Raw genomic sequence first — 17,392 nt, forward strand, 5'->3', positions numbered from 1 at the left:
GACTACACTTGCGTAGTCAGTCTCGTCGAAGCGTCCAACCATGGAAAATATATCTGCTCTAGCGAAGGCGGAAGAGGATATGAAATACGCAACGAGATTCGTGAAACCAATTTTGGGCATAGTTGGTGCGTGGCCTGTTTCATCTTCCGCCTCTTCCTTCTCGAAAATTTTAACAAGAATAGAACATATCCTGACGTATTTCTTGTTCCTCTTACTAATGGTGCCGACCCTCATGCACGTGTTTCTGAAAGAGACAAATAATAAAATTAGACTGAAGCTCATGGGACCGATTATCAACTGCAGCATGCAATTTTGCGCATATACGATCCTTTTGTGTCGAGCGAGTGAGATCCAAAACGGCTTGAACGTGATAAAGCAGGATTGGATAACAGCCACGGAAGAGAACCGATTGATTTTCCGCTCGAAAGCGAAGATCGCGAGAAGAGTGGTGTTAACCGTTGCGATTACCATGTACGGAGGTGGTTTATGCTATAGGACTGTTCTTCCTCTTCTTAAAGGAACTATCGTCACTCCTGGCAATATTACTATAAGACCGTTGCCCTGCCCGAGTTATTTCGTAATTCTCGACGAACAAAAGTCTCCAAATTACGAAATATTGTTTGTACTGCAAGTTATGGCTGGATTTGTTATTTACGCGGTTATTAGTGGTTCCTGCGGTCTTTCTGCTCTTTTTGTTCTGCATGTGTGCAGCATGCTGAGTATCTTGGTGGACAAGATGAAGGCTCTGGTGGATATGAGGGACATGTCTGACACGATGGTCCAACGGAGGATCGTGGATATCGTTGAACATCAGACGAAGATAAAAGGGTAAGTGGAATATTCGTGCGAATAGAAATGATCCAAGCGGAATGTGATTTATCGTGATTTGGAAATGAATTGAACAAGAAATGTACTTATTAATACTTATGCGTTATACGCCCTTTATTCGTGACTTGGTTGCAGATTTTTAAAGAACATTGAAACGATTACACAGTACGTTTGTTTGTCCGAAATGATTTGCGGCACCAGTCTGGTTTGTCTTGTAGGATATTATATCGTTATGGTAGGAGTTAGATTAATAATATACAGACCATATAAATTTATGCAAATTCAAATTTTCCTCAATGCACGTAAAAATATGGAATCTAAGCAATTTCTTGAGATTTGTTATTGTTTTGAATATTTCCGACATTCTTGTATATTACGTATATTTATTTTATATTCAAACTTAATTTCTCAAAAATGCGCAAATATTTATAGTCTAATGAGAGCATCAAAAATCTATTCTTTTAAGGATGAATATATTTTAGGAATGGGAGAATAATAATGCCACGGCGGTTTTGATTTATAGCACGATACAAATATCGTGTACCTTCTCTGTCTTTATTCTCTGTTATATTGGCCAACTTCTCGTAGACGAAGTACGACATTATTCTTTCTTTACGTCATCTTCGATTTTCTAAATCTTATCGTATTTGTCCTGTTAACAGAACCGCATTGTTGGACAGGCATCATACATGATCAACTGGTATTACCTCTCGAGGAAGCATATGCGTTCTTTAATACTAATTATCGCTATGTCTAATTACCCGATGAAATTGATGGCTGGTAAGATGATCGAAATGTCTCTAGCTACTTTTACTGACGTAAGTACACAGAAGTGAAACTGTCTCTTTAAGAAACGATGTTTATCACATCATATTAAATATATTACATTCTGATTTAATTTACATCATATTATATTTTTCATCGCTTTTTAGGTCATGAAAATGTCAATGGGATATTTAAACATTCTACGGAACGTCATCTAGAGATCTTATTATGATACACGTGATACATCCGCAAGAACTACTGTACATATATTCCTAAAAATTACGAATGAACGTATCTTCGACAGTAACACTGTTCTAGTTTTGGAATTAAATTAATCAGAGGTTCAATCACGTATTCTTGTCTCTTCATCCTCGCACGATAGATACATTTTTTCCACGCCATATTCGATCGAAATTTCCCTCGAGATTTCATAGACATCCAAAAAATCATTTACCGTGGCAGTGAAAAGAACAAATATTCTTTAACCGTATCCGTGAACTATGTTTCGAAAATCGAAACAACACTTAGTTCACAATCCCCTACACTGCACTGTAAAATACGGTAATTACATGGTTGTCCCTCGTCGTATGATTTTCTGTAACGTTTTCGCAAAAATATCCATTTCGAAACTTGTCATTGTCGACAAGTGCGGAGCTTAAAACACATCGGGGGCAATACAGAAAAAGCCCTACCCGTTGCTTGTCCCTGGCCTAACAGCGCAAAGCGTGCGACCAAGCAAAACTTTTCGTTGTCAACACATCAGCCCCCGATGTCCGACGATGTCATTGTCGTGGGAAATCTCGCAATCCAAATTACAAAGACGATCTGAATTTCCAATTGCGATACAACGTGTGGACATTTAGAACGATTGGAACTTGGCCAAAATCTCTGAACTTGTAAAATTATGTTGGAGAACTCCAATCTCATTTCAAAGCTTTCGCTCACTCGAGCGAAAATCGTGGAAGAGGGTGGCGACGTAAGCTATGGAAAACTGGTTTATCCTTTTCCTAAGATCCTTCTGGACGCTTGGCGCAGTCCCAACAATGAAATTTTCTACACGACACATTATCGTCTGGCTTTGTTACTCGTAATATCACGGTTGCCGCTTGATGGTCCTTCTTGCGATGCACGCGTGCGATCACTTACCGGTTTTGATGTCTTAGCTGGAGAAATTTATTAATTTTAGAAAAATTTAGATAATTAAGCTTATATACATATTTTGAAGACTTTTTAAAAGAACCAGTTCATTTATCGTAACTTTTTAGTTTCATAACTCTCACAGAGAATCTCTTGCGTGAGGTATCACTGGTAGAAATTGTGTGGTACATTTTAAACATAATCAGTAAAATTTTCAATGATAAATAGAATAATATAAATGATAAATAAACAGAAAAAAAACATGTATCTGCTTAAAGTCCATTATAATAGACTTGTAAATGTATCACTCTCGTTGGATCATTTTTATTTTTATCTTGCAAGATATTTTACGCAAAATCACATAAAACATACTTTTACAGACAGCGAAGGTCGGTCAAAAGTCTTACTTGATAAATTGGCATCGGATGCCCTGGAAGAAGAGTCTTGCCATTCGATGATTTCGATGTCCTATTCAACCACAGGATCGCAGCTGGCAATGTTATCAACCTTTCCATTAGCAGTTTCGGTAACGTAAGTGTCTCAGAAGTATCTAACTGTAAATATCAGTTTCTCTTGTAAATTTTCACTGAACATAGATCACTAAGAACATGGATAAATTTTTACATCTTGTAAATAATGTCGCGCGACTGCCAAAATCATCAAAACGGAAATAGTGCACGTTCCTTACCAAAAACATTTTCGAATTTATTTTATAATTTGCATTTTTAATAAAAACTAGTTTTACCTGTACTCAAACATATATCCTTCTCCTTCTGACTCTACGTAATTTACATGACGCACTATATGACTATACTATGACGTGGCATTGAAAAGAAGAAATATCCTTCAACTCTATCCACAGTTAAAATGTACATGAGCTCGTCTCAAAGATCGAACTATCACACACTTTGTTCGCATCCCCCCATAGTACACAGGAGAATACGGTAATCATACGTTCGTCCTCTCATTCTTCGATTATGTGCTTCCCCTTTGGGAAAAACCACTTCGAAACTTGTCATTACAAATATGCAATTAATAAATTGCATCGGTTACAATTAAAAATACATCGAGGGTTACAGAGAAAACTCTTCGCTCGGAGGAAATTATATCGATATCAGAAAGATATCAGGAAAGTGAACAGCGAGTTTCCTATCCCTATTCGTTTTTAACAGCGCAAGCGCGCGATTCGAGAAAACTTTTCAACTAGCATCAGTGACTCTCTGATACTCAATATTCTATTATGAAGAGGGGAAACATCGTGAAGACATTCAACAACGCGAGTTACAAAAGCGATCTAAGGTTCAACGTTCGACTGAACATGCTGACTTTGAGAATGATTGGAACCTGGCCAAGATTTCTCGGTCATTCTTGGCGGGAAACGATCGAACACGTATTTCTAAATCTTCTCTGTTACGGTCTGCTTGGTTTCATCCTGATCCCTGGATTCATGTGCCTTACCTTCGAGATCGCGGATTTTTACGACCAGATGAAACTCGGTAGTGCGCTCAGTTTCTTCCTAATGGCGATGATGAAATATTGCGTGTTCATTATGCGCGAGGATGACATACGTAAATGCGTGAAACTCATCGAAGATGACTGGAGGAACGTGAAACACAACGAGGATCGTAAAATTATGTTGAAAAATGCGAATTTCAGTCAACGACTTATCATAATCTGTAGCGTTTTCATGTACGGCGGCGTGGTTTTCTATTACATCGCATTACCACTCACTCGAGCGAAGATCGTAGAAGAGGGTGGCAACTTGACATACATGAGACTTGTTTATCCTTTTCCTAGAACAATCGCGGACGCCCGGCGCAGTCCCATCAATGAAATTTTCTACACGATACAGTTATTGTCTGGCTTTGTCGCTCATGATATTACGGTTGCCGCTTGCGGTTTGGCTGCCCTTCTTGCGATGCACGCGTGCGGTCAGTTACAGGTTTTGATGTCTTGGCTGGAGAAATTGGTAGACGGAAGAGAAAACGATGATGGGAGTTTGGATCAGAGACTGGCCAATATCGTGGAACAACATGTTCGGATAATCAAGTAATACAAACATTTGATCTTGTTCGATAGTTAAACGATAAAAATTGACATATAAATATATATGCGGTGTGGCTCGTGAAAGTATTTGGACACTAGCAGTGGAAAATTTTTATTTAAATGTTATGTATATTATGTGAAACATTTTGAAATTCCAGTAGTATTGCAATGGTAGTGACAGTCATGTAACTGTCGTGATTGCATCGATAAAATTTGAAATCAATCTAAAAATGCATATGTGTGTAGAAGTTAGAAGTCAGTTATTGCAAACATATATTCAGTAGAAGGTCAGTATGGTGCGTGAACATCTCGAACATGCAATGAGTGTAGAAAATCGCCCCACTGAATGTCGAGGCTCATTAATATGATGGGCAATTGTACCTACACTGAATATCTCGTAGCTTTCATGTAAATTTTTAGATTTCTTTCAGACTTTCCCAATGTAATCGCAATAGCCGTCTGGCGTTACAGTATTAATAAAATTTCAATATGTTTCATATAATACAATGTAATACGTTCATAAATGGTTTCTACAAGATTTCGAGCACATTCGTGAAATACTATGTACATTTTAATGGATGTTAAAAAGAAATGATTTATTTATTGCAATGTTTCAGCTTCATAGCTTTGACCGAGGATCTCCTGCGTGAAATATCGTTGGTAGAAGTCGTGGGTTGCACTATAAATATATGCTTCCTTGGGTATTATTCGATGATGGTATAATTTCGCGAAGGAATTTGCAATTGCGAACCAAAGTTTTAATTCGCAATTTCTGTTTTAGGAATGGGACTTTAATCATCCTGTTATAAGTTTTACGTACATAATATTGCTGATATCTGTCACGTTTAACATTTTCATATTCTGTTACATCGGCGAGGTATTAGCAGAGCAGGTAATTATTATTTTCAAATTTCAATGATCAACGATCGATTTAATAAACAATTTAAACGACAAAAATATGAGATATACGTGTGAAATATTTCAACAGACGGTAAAAGTCGACCAAAAATCTTACATGATCGATTGGCATCGAATGCCTTGGAAGAAAAGTCTCGTCGTTCCTTTGATGATTTCGATGTCTCGTTCTACTACCAAAATCACTGCTGGCAATATTATCGAGCTTTCTATCAGTAGTTTCGGTAACGTAAGTATCTCATATATATCCACTGTGAAAAAAGTTGTCCACGTTGTAAAAATCATTTTCTATCGTGAAATTTTCTCGAAAAATTACAGGTCATCAAGACTTCATTCGCGTATTTGAACATGCTACGAACATTCGCTATCTAAGGGTTTCTTTTTCAGTCGATAGTAAACCGATACTGCGACTCTCACATTGAAATTATAGATACACACATATATCGCATAAATATCTTCTTTTTATAAGAAAAACGTGTTCTATCATGAATTAAATAAGAAAGAATAATTTTCATTTATCCGATCTTCGACTTCCGATGCCGAAATTTTCGTAGTATAAAAGAATTTATCATATCGCAGTTATTGCCTTATTATTTGCGTAATGTATAAGCTGACAAATTAACACGATGAAAGAATAAAATTGTTCACTAATTATTTTTTACTATGATTGAACGTTTGAAAAGGTGTTATCGCTATTTCATGCTACTTTATAATAGTAGAGAAAATTTGGATCCAATGGATCCAATGTTACCGATTATAAGAAACGATAAATTTATGGAAATGCTGTGTAATTGTCGATGCTTTCAGTAATTTAAGTACCAAATAATTACTATGTTCAATATTTAAATTATGAATGAAATTGGAGGAAGAAATAATATATGCATAATTGTATTACTTACATGTTCGTACATTACAGCCAGCAAAATATGCTTCACGCTATATAATATTATGAATAGTTATAATCATTTACACGTTAACAAATGTTCTTATCTTTGGTATTAGAGTAAATAATAAGTATTGCGAATAAAAGAATGTATTGTACAGAAGAGAAATGACAGCTAGTCATCATCATAAATTGATTCTCTAAAACCGCACAGCAACGTTATTAATGTTTCGCTGACGTGTCGAAGGAATCAATTGATCGATGTTCCACTGTCATTCTCTCTACACTCATAATACATAAAACTGAACTTCGTGAAAGGGTAAAACTAAACGCAGAAGACCACCTTCGTCCTCCCTTCTGATTGGAAATCAGAAAATCGAGCGCAAGCGCGCCGCTTATTTTTCCCCTTTAAACCGTGATCAGACAATTTAGTCTTAAACGAGCATTCAAACATCAAGCATGCAAACGTCAGACATAAAGAATACAAAATTCCGTATAACGGACTACGAGTACAAAAGAAACGTGAATTTAAGTATCCAATGGAATCTTTGGTTATTAAAATCCATAGGCCTTTGGCCATATTCAAATTCCATTTCAAGAATCCGACGATACTTCTACTGGTTCATAAACATCGCTTGTTACAGTCTGATCAGTTTTCTCTTTATCCCCTGCGTCTTATACATTGTCCTTGATATAGAAGATACTTATGGTAAACTGAAACAATTCGGCCCTCTGATTTTCTGCGCGATGGCGTTCGCGAAATATTATTCTTTGATCGTCCACAAAGCTGACATTCGTGAATGCTTGGAACGAATCAAATGGGATTGGAAGAACATGACAAACAGAGAGGATCGCGAAATCATGACAGTGAACGCGAGTTTCGGACGAAAATTGGTAGTCGTCTGCACCTTGTTCATGTACAGTGGCTTCGTATTTTATTATATCGCTATACCTATTAGCGTGGGCAAAATAGCAGCAGAAAATGAAAGTCTCACCTTCATTCCACTGGTGTTCCCATTTTCAAGGTTTATCGTTGACACGCGTTATAGTCCTACGAATGAGATCGTTTTTTCCATTCAATTGGTGGCTGGTTGCCTGATGCATGGTATAACATCAGCGGCTTGCAGTTTAGCGGCTGCTTTCGCGGTTCACGCTTGCGGTCAGATGCAGGTGTTGATGAATTGGCTGAAGCATCTTGTAGACGGTCGATCGGATATGAGTGAACGTGTAGACGGTAGAATCGCTGACATCGTGTGCCAACATGTCCGAATCCTAAAGTGTGTAAATGTTTATTATTTATTTATGTGTGTAACGTTTATTTATTCGTAATCGTTCATTAACGCAAGAATTTGAATTTTTCGCACTCTATCGACGTTGCTTTAATGACGTTGATAACGTGAAAATCGTTATTCGATTTTCACTGAAAATAGAAAAGAGAATATTATGTGTATTATATTTATTCAGAATCTTTTCATCGTTATATTCGTAATCTTTTCCTTTTCGTAATATAATGTTCGATTTCAAAAGATTTCACCGTGAAAGTAAAAGTGAAAAAAGCGTTGGAATTGCTGGCCGATTGTATACGGAATTTTTTGGAGTGCAGAGGCTCGAAGGAAAAATTGTTAGCAAATTTATAATCGTTTGTGGACTTTTTCTACAAAACTTGTGATATTGTCTCGCATTGCACGACTCTATTATCTGTCATTGTGTATCAGAAAATATCGTCGATTATTTCAGATTTTTGACGCTCATAGAAAATACAATACAGCAAATTTCTTTCGCCGAGTTTTTAGGATGTACGCTAGATATATGTCTCGTTGGATATTACGTAATCATGGTATGATAATTGATAAACTTGATCTAAGGTTCAGATCCTATTAATCTCGGTGATCCTAGATCCTAAAATATACAAATTCTCCTTTCGTATTATAGGAACTGAAATCGAATGACGTCACGAGCGCCCTAACTTATATGATTTTACTTATATCGATTACATTCAATATTTTCATATTTTGTTATATAGGCGAGATCGTGACTGAGGAGGTAAGTTTTCGCGTTTAAATAAATTTCTATCAATCGAGTAATAATCTAAAATTTTATCTTTTCGAATGAAAAATATTTTAACAACAAAATATGATACCATAGTGTAGGAAAATTGGCGAAACATCGTACATGATCGAGTGGTATCGATTGCAAGGGAACAAGAAGCTTTGTTGCGTTTTGATTATTGCTATGTCGAATTGTACGATAAAATTGACGGCTGGGAACATCGTAAACCTAACTATCAACACGTTCGCTGATGTATGTATGAAATTGTTATTTTAATCTTATTTCTTGCGTAAGAATTAATTAAAAAAATTTTTTTTTACAAATAGGTTGTTAAAACGGCAGTCACTTTTTTAAACGTACTACGAAAAACGACTTAAGTGGTTATTTCTTAATGTGAACATATTTTTTATGATCGTTGATGTATATCCTTAAAAAAAGAAAATCTTTACTGTTATATCACACAATTTTCAGTGTGTTTTACATGTTCGATGTTACTTGTGGTTGTTGTTACTTGTCTTCTATATTATACATTTTTTGTACTGTTTAGGATGAATGAAAATACATGTTTTATAAAGATATTGAAGAATAAAAAATATGTGAGAGACGAAAGAATCGTCATGCTACTAGAATATTATTTGTATTATATCGTCTGATGTTCTTTCAGTTTCTGACTTTGTTAGAACGTATCTTTTTGTATATATTGATCGTCTGAGAGATATTCTAAAAAATTATTGCGTTTATGATTTCACCACTTAAAAATATATTATGATACTTGTAAGGCATCATACGATTGTCTACACAGCTATAAAAATACTGTTCGGTTTTAAACACTGGTGAACGTTAGAAAGGACAAAGATTAGATATCCATGAATCGAAGAAGGTCCATTCTCGCATTTGAAACACAATGTCCATTGTGTTTCTCGACTTTAAATTTCAATTTTTGTATTTCCACTTCAATAATTACGTTGTTGGATACAGAAATAGATGATAGCTTTGAAAAAAAGCAACACAGCAGTGCATAAAAAATGAGGTCGCAGAAGACGAAGAACTCAGGTTGGAATAAACAGTGACAACCCTGTTCCATCGACGTTAAAAAAAATCAATCTATCGATGTGTCATCGCGATTCTCCTGCAGTACACACTCATAATGCATAACAAGAGAAGTCCCAAACAGGGAACTTTTATCAACTTTTATTCCACCCTCCCGAGAGAAACTAGAAAAGACGGCGCAGGCGCGTCGATATTTTCCTTGGAACAGTCATCAACTTATAAACAGTCAGTATTAAGAGAGCTTTCAAGTTCTAACAAAGCAGAGTAATCATGTCGTCTACCAAAGTCGACCAAGATTACAAGAAGGGCGTAAATTTAAGCATTCGAAGCAGTCGTTGGATATTAAAACTGATCGGCGTGTGGCCAAATTCTCGGAACGTTTCGTCGGTAAAAAAGTATTTTCACGTCCTATTAAACGCCATTTATTATGCTTTGATCATGTTTCTCTTGTTACCTGGAAGCTTGTACGTAATTCTCGAAGTGGAAGACGTTTATAACAGAATTAAACTATTCGGTCCATTGAGCTTCTGCGTGATGGCGCTTTTAAAGTATTATCTTCTGATACTTCACGAAGAAGACATTCGCGAGTGCGTTGAACGTATCGAATGGGATTGGCAAAATATCACGTACCCTAAAGACAGAGAACTCATGATGACGAATGCTAACTTTGGAAGAAAACTAGTCATCGCGTGCACCTTTTTCATGTACAGCGGCTTCATCTTTTTTTACATTGCTGTACCGATGAGCGTTGAAAGAATACCAGTAGAGGGGACCAATGCAACCTTCATCCCCATGGTGTTCCCCTTCTCCAGATTTATTATCGACACTCGCTACAGTCCTACGAATGAGATAGTGTTTTCTATACAATTTTTGGCTGGCGCCCTGATGCATGGTATAACTTCAGCCGCTTGCAGTTTGGCTGCGATATTTGCTGTACACGCCTGCGGCCAAATGCAGGTGTTGATGACTTGGCTAAACCATTTGATAGATGGTAGATTAGACATGCATGATTGCGTCGATCAGCGAATCGCCAAGATCGTGAGTCAACACGTTCGAATATTGAAGTGTGTAAGATGTATTTATCGTACGATAAAATCGCATAGCACTATTATCTTTTAATTCCTAGAATTATACTGCTACTTTTTAATTATACTATACTACTGGTTCTAGGTCTAATTCTCGAAGTATGAACATTGAATCTTTATATTTAAATGTGCAATTTCAAAATTCGCGAATAAAGATTGTTTGATCTTTAAAACTTGTTACATTTAAGACTTTAGGTTGGAAATCAGCTTTGAAATTATGCTAATGTTTCAATGTTTCAGATTTTTATCCCTTATAGAGAGAGCGCTTCAACAAGTATCGTACGTGGAATTTTTAGGATGTACATTAGATATATGTCTTCTTGGGTATTATATCATCATGGTACAAAATTTGTAGATGTCTAAAACTTACAGCTTACCAATTACCAAATGTTATAAACATATGTATATATGTTCTTGATATTGCAGGAATGGAATTCGAATCATCTAACAGACGTCATGACTTACAGTGTGTTACTTGTATCCCTTACATTTAATATTTTTATATTTTGTTACATAGGAGAGCTCGTGGCTGATAAGGTAGAAGCTTTTTCGAAATCGACATCGTCATTTTGTACATAATTTTGATATATTTTGTAACAGTCTAGGAAAGTAGGAGAAATGACGTACATGATTGAATGGTATCGATTATATGGAAAGAAAAAACTATGTTGCGTTTTGATAATCGCAATGTCCGATTCGTCGAGAAAATTGACAGCAGGGAACATCGTGGAATTGTCTATGAGTACTTTTTCCGATGTAAGTATCGATTTAGAGATCATTATAATTACATTTTTATAAACTGACCAAAGTATTCTGTGCAAATAGGTAGTTAAAACATCGGTTACTTTCTTAAACGTGCTACGAACATTAACTTGAACGTTCTTGGAAACACGATATGATGTAGAATATATTATTCTTTCTTTTTTTTATCAAAAGTAACTTAATTAATTAGTAATCTTTTTCTTATGAAAAATAAGAATCGTACGACGTCGTTGTCACCGTGTTAAAACCTAAGAAAAAGGTATTTTGATTATAAAGATGAATAAAACAGTCCACAGCTCAAATTGGTGACATAGTAACACTCTCTTCACTTTCTCAGTTTTCACTGTGATTTTGTTCTTTTATTTGAGAAGCGGAAAAAAACGATAATACACACGCAACAATTGAAGACTACAGATGAAGAACGACAAGTCACATTCTCCATCTTTCACAAGAGAGCAGTTTTAAAATTCAGTGCGTTCTCAATTAATTCCATGATAGCAGAATTTTCCTTTTACTTATCTTTTCACAGTCCCTTTATAACATTAACAATATTGCTTATCATGGCATTGCAATAATGAAAATATTAAAACAATATTTGCCTTAAAAGTTACACTTTTGACTTGTACAAAACTTCTTCGACAATATCACTGGATCAACAGGTCTCTTTTCTACATTTAATTATTTTATGCGAAAATGACACTTTTTAATTATAAAATTATGATGTTAAAATTAAAAAATCGTCAAAAATATATTTATCGTGTTTTCCTGTGATCTTGAAATACCTTCGAGGAATATCAGTAAGATTGATTTACTGACGCTTGACAAGTCAATGAATCGATGTTTCGCCGCTATTCGCCGTACCATATGCATTCATAATGCGAAAAAGCGGGGAAGATTCAATCCACTGGAAAAAATAAACTTTCGTTCTCCCCTTTTCGAGAGAAATCGACACGGCAGCGCAAGCGCAGCATTATTTTTCTTAGAATAGTTACAAACTACACCAGTAGTTAGTACGAAGGAAGCATTTGAACTTTGATGATGCAAAAATCAGTAACGAACGACGCGTCGTATCTTACGACGGATCACGACTGCAAGAGGAACGTTGATTTGAGTATTCGGTACAGTCGATGGATTTTGAAGCCAATCGGCGTCTGGCCAACTTCTCCTAACATTTTGATGGCAGAAAAATATTTCTATCGGTTCATAAATACCGTTTGCTATAGTTTGATTTGTTTCCTCTTGGTACCCTGCAGCCTGTATTTAATTCTCGAAGTGAAAGATGTTTATAACATAATAAAATTATTTGGTCCGTTGAGTTTCTGCGTAATGGCGTTTTTAAAGTATTATCTGTTGATCCTTCACGAAGATGATATTCGCGAGTGTATCAAACGCATCGAATGGGACTGGAAGAATATTACGTACTCTGAGGACAGAGAAATCATGATAACGAATGCGAATTTTGGAAGAAGATTGGTTATTATCTGTGCATTTTTTATGTATAGTGGTTTTGTTTTTTATTATATCGCCATACCTATTAGCGTTGGAAAAATTTCTGCGGGAGATGTCAATGTCACCTTCATTCCTCTGGTGTTCCCTTTCTCGAGATTTATTATGGATACTCGATATAGTCCCATAAACGAGATTGTATTTTCTCTTCAATTAGTAAGTGGCTGTTTGATGCATAGTATTACATCGGCGGCTTGTAGTTTAGCTGCTATATTTGCGGTGCACGCATGTGGCCAGATGCAGGTTTTGACAAGCTGGCTGAAACATTTGATCGACGGTCGGTCAGATATGTATAACAACGTCGACAGCAGAATCGCCATCGTCGTGAGTCAACATGTTCGAATATTGAAGTGTGTAAAAATTCTGGACTTTAGTAAAATGAGAATAGTAGCTTGGGATTGAAAATTTCAGCCTTCAATTCGGGAACTCAAGCCGTTTGATTTGAAATCTATGAAATTCATAGTTCCTACCTCTGAACATACGTCGCAATCTGAACTTTTAAATTTGAGAAATTTAAATCCCTGAAGTAATATCGCATAAAAGTCTGAAATTTGAATATTACAACTTGAACATTTCGATTGGTAGAATTTTACAAAAAAAAAAGTCTGAAGTCCCGAGTTGGAAAATTTAAATTTCAGAAATTATGAAGATTAAAAGCCTCTAAGTTTAGAAACTTGAATTTACGCAGCTGTAAAAACTTCAAGTTTCAAAGAATTTCGAATTCCTGATGTTACGAAGGTTGACGTCAGTGTTACCAATAAGCGATATTGATTTACATTTCAGCTTTCTAGCGCTTACAGAGAAAACACTGCAACAAGTGTCATTCGTAGAATTTATCGGTTGCATGTTAAACATATGTCTTCTTGGGTATTACGTTATTATGGTAAGAGACGTATATCAATAAATATATATATATAAACTTCATGCACAGTTCACCGGTGTTTTAGGAGTGGAGTTCGAGTCATTTAACCAGCGCCATAACGTTTTTCATATTACTAATATCTCTTACGTTCAATATTTTTATATTTTGCTACATAGGCGAGGTGGTAGCGGAACAGGTTAGATATTTTTCTAATCGATTCATGAAATTTGCTTAATATCATACTTTTTACATAATTTTTTCCAGTGTAAAAAGATTGGGGAAACATCGTATATGGTTGATTGGTATCGAATATCAGGAACCAGAAAGCTTTGTTTTGTACTAATCATAGCAATGGCTAATTCGTCGATTAAATTGACGGCTGGAAATATGGTTGTACTGTGCTTAACTACCTTCAGTGACGTAAGTATGAAATTATTTCATGAACGCATTCATGAACGCCTCACTTCAAAATTTGTTTCCTGTACAAATAGATTGTTAAGACAGCGGTTGCATTTTTGAACGTCTTACGAACATTGACGTGAACGTTGGTTAAAGTAAAATATAGTCTAAATACTACCTATATAGTGTCTCAATATATTACAATGAAATTTATTTGCTCTGTTATTGATTCATTATGTTATCATCCTTTAAAATAAATGCAATAAATATGTTATACCAATTTTAATACTGCTGGGATCCTCGAATTTGCATGTCTCGATTTCGCCTTAACGTTGAGGGGAAAGAAGACTTGTAACGTTGCAAGAAAATTCGTTGGTATACAAATTGAAACGAGAAATCACGTATACATTATGCAACAAACATAAACAATTTTCCTACCATAGCGCATGCTTTAATACGACCCACAGAATGTAGAAAAGTTAATACATACGCGAGCCTATATCTCATGTTACCGTGTTCCATCCTTTTCTTTTTTTTTTTTTTTTTTTTTTTAATTCCTACCGTCACAAATTCAAGAAGAATATTGTTCACTCAACTTGATAATCAACAATAATCCCATTTATAAACATTTTGACGAAAACATTGAGAACGTATGATACATTAGAAAGTATGAAAAGTATGAAAAAAAGTTCATGTTCTAGAAATTGATCCCTTCAATCTGTTGGCAAACACGCAATACAGTTGTGCGTTAGATATTTGAAAAAATCAATTAATCAATGACCCTAGATATCATCCAGCCTACCGTAATCGTAACGCATGAGGTAACATAAGCAAAATCCCAAAGGACTTTGAAACTATGAAAAATAATTCATGTACTTTCTTTCTCCCTTTGGAATACGAGCGCACGCGCAATGTCAGTTTTCATTTGAACTTCCATCGAACCGCGAGCATTTAGTTGCAAGCAAGCTCCCGAGTATCAACGATGAATAAAAAGAAACCTGTCATGACCGAGCATGATTATAAGAGAAACGTGGATTTGAGTATTCAGTGGAATCGTTGGTTGCTAGTACCAATTGGTACTTGGCCAAATTTACGTAAATCGATACTAGGAAAATATTTCTCTTCGCTCATTAATGTTATTTGTTTCGGTTTAATCGGCTTTATGCTCGTATCATGTACTCTGTACCTCGTTATAGAAGTAGAGGAAGCGTATCATAAAATCGAAATGATTGGCCCATTGAGCTTTTTCCTAATGACGTTTATGAAATATTATCTTTTGATACTACAAGAAAATCACATCAGCGAGGGATGCGAACGCATCGAGTGGGACTGGAAGAATATCGAACATCACGAAGATAGAAACATCATGGCACAGAACGCGAATTACGGACGAAGATTAGTGGCTATCTGCACCTTTTTCTTATTTAGTGGTTTTGCGTTCTTCTACGTTGTTGTGCCTGCTAGCGTTGGTCAAGTGGTAACAGAGGATGGAAATTTGAGCTTCGTCCCGTTACCCTTTCCTGCCTCGAGATTGATCGCTGATGTGCGTTCCAGTCCCAGTAATGAAATTATCTTCTCCATCCAAACCCTAACAGGTGTCGTAATGCATACTGTAACATCAGCGGCTTGCAGTATCGCCGCTGTGTTTGCGGTGCATGCTTGCGGTCAGATGCAAGTATTAATGAACTGGCTGGAACATTTGGTCGATGGTCGATCCGATATGAGTAATATCGTGGATGAAAGAATCGCTAGCATCGTCACGCAACACAATCGGATATTGAGGTGAGTAAAATTTATTATGTAATTATCTTGTGACGTTTCTATTTTATTTTTATTATCAATCGAAATATAATCCAAGTGATATTACAGTATCTAATCGGATAACCCACTCCTTTATAGTATGTATGAATATGAAATGTAGTATTTGGCACTTGAACATTTGTATTCCTCGATCTGATAATTTAAAGACTTTGTGAACGTGCGGTTTTGAGAACTTAAAAATTTGTGGTAGTATATGAAATTTGAAAATTTAGAAATTTCAGAATAGAAGGGTGGTAGAATATTTGAAAATTCAAAAATCTGAAAATTTGCATTTGAAATCTCGATAACTGGGAATCTGTTTCGTTCAGTTATAGTGTTTGCAATTTACATTCATCATATTGCAGGTTTCTGGCGCTCACCGAAAGTGCGCTTCAACAAATATCATTCGTAGAATTTTTGGGATGTATGATGAACATGTGCCTTCTCGGATATTATTTTATAGTGGTATGCACGCAACAAAACTATCAAATAAACATGCATGCAAAGATCTATTAACATCTGTATTAACATACATCATATCGACCAATACACTATATTAATATTGGCTTTATTTTCTTGATGTGACAGGAATGGAGTTCGAATGATATTATGCACTCGATAACTCACATGATCTTAATGATATCGTTCTCTTTCAATATTTTTATATTCTGTTATATAGGTGAACTAGTTGCTGAACAGGTACTTGCAATCGTATTTTAATCAATTTTTCACACAAAAGACCACACTATGGTAATAGGAATTAATAAAAATGAATATCTTAAAATAGTGCAAAAAAGTTGGTGAAATGACGTATATGATCGACTGGTACCGATTGACAGGAAAAAAGAAGCTTGGCTGCATTTTAATCATTGCAATGTCCAATTCGTCGATAAAATTCACTGCAGGAAATATGATTGAATTATCTATTAGTACTTTTAGCGATGTAAGTGTGAGACTATTGATGTTTCTTACGTAAATTCAAAAGTTAATAAAAATATTTTTAACGAATAGGTCGTTAAAACGGCGGTGGCATTTTTAAACATGTTACGAGCATTGATGTGAACATCTTTATAACGTAGACGTTTATTTTTGGTAAGATATGGACATTTCTTCTTAGAAGTTCACGTGTCTATATATATATTGTATTAGAGAGCGAATGAAACTGATAATTTAAACGCAATCAAGATGTTTATTATTTTGAACCGTATGATTCCACGTATTAATTCTTTTATTCTCGAAATCGCGTATAGTAAACTAATAGATAAATATTATATATTTGATTTATCATATCATAAATCATATTAT

At 35.5% G+C, this 17,392-nt stretch overlaps 4 protein-coding genes across 5 annotated transcripts; all 4 read left to right on the forward strand.

Moving 5' to 3' along the window:
- The first annotated feature begins 40 nt into the window (after positions 1-40).
- On the forward strand, positions 41-2,808 carry LOC126918258 (odorant receptor 4-like). The gene is made up of 5 exons (XM_050725964.1): positions 41-828; positions 964-1,063; positions 1,311-1,421; positions 1,491-1,646; positions 1,761-2,808. The coding sequence occupies exons 1-5, from the start codon at positions 41-43 to the stop codon at positions 1,809-1,811; spliced, it is 1,206 nt and encodes a 401-aa protein (XP_050581921.1). The 3' UTR covers positions 1,812-2,808.
- A 17-nt stretch (positions 2,809-2,825) lies between these two features.
- Positions 2,826-6,312, forward strand: LOC126918239 (uncharacterized). Of its 2 annotated transcripts, XM_050725934.1 has the most exons (5): positions 2,826-4,779; positions 5,394-5,493; positions 5,558-5,668; positions 5,765-5,920; positions 6,010-6,312. In XM_050725934.1, the coding sequence occupies exons 1-5, from the start codon at positions 3,971-3,973 to the stop codon at positions 6,061-6,063; spliced, it is 1,230 nt and encodes a 409-aa protein (XP_050581891.1). In that variant the 5' UTR covers positions 2,826-3,970; the 3' UTR covers positions 6,064-6,312. The 2 variants fall into 2 exon arrangements, with proteins under 2 accessions (XP_050581891.1, XP_050581890.1); XM_050725933.1 differs by having other exon boundaries at positions 5,765-6,312.
- Positions 6,313-6,678: 366 nt separating this feature from the next.
- Positions 6,679-12,181, forward strand: LOC126918174 (uncharacterized). Its single transcript, XM_050725810.1, has 9 exons — positions 6,679-7,851; positions 8,312-8,411; positions 8,507-8,617; positions 8,720-8,889; positions 9,928-10,737; positions 10,999-11,098; positions 11,185-11,295; positions 11,359-11,514; positions 11,584-12,181. The coding sequence occupies exons 1-9, from the start codon at positions 7,034-7,036 to the stop codon at positions 11,632-11,634; spliced, it is 2,427 nt and encodes an 808-aa protein (XP_050581767.1). The 5' UTR covers positions 6,679-7,033; the 3' UTR covers positions 11,635-12,181.
- Positions 12,182-12,275: 94 nt separating this feature from the next.
- On the forward strand, positions 12,276-17,285 carry LOC126918266 (uncharacterized). Its single transcript, XM_050725977.1, has 10 exons — positions 12,276-13,376; positions 13,810-13,909; positions 13,974-14,084; positions 14,153-14,308; positions 14,956-14,975; positions 15,254-16,069; positions 16,453-16,552; positions 16,676-16,786; positions 16,875-17,030; positions 17,099-17,285. The coding sequence occupies exons 1-10, from the start codon at positions 12,556-12,558 to the stop codon at positions 17,147-17,149; spliced, it is 2,442 nt and encodes an 813-aa protein (XP_050581934.1). The 5' UTR covers positions 12,276-12,555; the 3' UTR covers positions 17,150-17,285.
- Positions 17,286-17,392: the final 107 nt, after the last annotated feature.

The sequence above is a fragment of the Bombus affinis genome, chromosome 7 (assembly GCF_024516045.1).
Source record: "Bombus affinis isolate iyBomAffi1 chromosome 7, iyBomAffi1.2, whole genome shotgun sequence".
Classification (NCBI taxonomy): Eukaryota; Metazoa; Arthropoda; class Insecta; order Hymenoptera; family Apidae; genus Bombus; species Bombus affinis.

What these genes read in the sequence shown, in the direction of transcription:
- LOC126918258 (XM_050725964.1), top strand. Translation starts at nt 41, where the DNA reads ATGGAAAATATATCTGCTCTAGCGAAGGCGGAAGAGGATATGAAATAC. An exon ending in TAGGATATTATATCGTTATG is followed by an intron (nt 1,064 to 1,310) that starts GTAGGAGTTAGA and finishes AATATATTTTAG; the next exon opens with GAATGGGAGAATAATAATGC. An exon ending in GCCAACTTCTCGTAGACGAA is followed by an intron (nt 1,422 to 1,490) that starts GTACGACATTAT and finishes TCCTGTTAACAG; the next exon opens with AACCGCATTGTTGGACAGGC.
- LOC126918239 (XM_050725933.1), top strand. Translation starts at nt 3,971, where the DNA reads ATGAAGAGGGGAAACATCGTGAAGACATTCAACAACGCGAGTTACAAA. An exon ending in TTGGGTATTATTCGATGATG is followed by an intron (nt 5,494 to 5,557) that starts GTATAATTTCGC and finishes TTTCTGTTTTAG; the next exon opens with GAATGGGACTTTAATCATCC. An exon ending in GCGAGGTATTAGCAGAGCAG is followed by an intron (nt 5,669 to 5,764) that starts GTAATTATTATT and finishes ATATTTCAACAG; the next exon opens with ACGGTAAAAGTCGACCAAAA.
- LOC126918174 (XM_050725810.1), top strand. Translation starts at nt 7,034, where the DNA reads ATGCAAACGTCAGACATAAAGAATACAAAATTCCGTATAACGGACTAC. An exon ending in TTGGATATTACGTAATCATG is followed by an intron (nt 8,412 to 8,506) that starts GTATGATAATTG and finishes TTCGTATTATAG; the next exon opens with GAACTGAAATCGAATGACGT. An exon ending in CAACACGTTCGAATATTGAA is followed by an intron (nt 10,738 to 10,998) that starts GTGTGTAAGATG and finishes TCAATGTTTCAG; the next exon opens with ATTTTTATCCCTTATAGAGA.
- LOC126918266 (XM_050725977.1), top strand. Translation starts at nt 12,556, where the DNA reads ATGATGCAAAAATCAGTAACGAACGACGCGTCGTATCTTACGACGGAT. An exon ending in TATGAAAAGTATGAAAAAAA is followed by an intron (nt 14,976 to 15,253) that starts GTTCATGTTCTA and finishes GTTGCAAGCAAG; the next exon opens with CTCCCGAGTATCAACGATGA. An exon ending in CAACACAATCGGATATTGAG is followed by an intron (nt 16,070 to 16,452) that starts GTGAGTAAAATT and finishes ATCATATTGCAG; the next exon opens with GTTTCTGGCGCTCACCGAAA.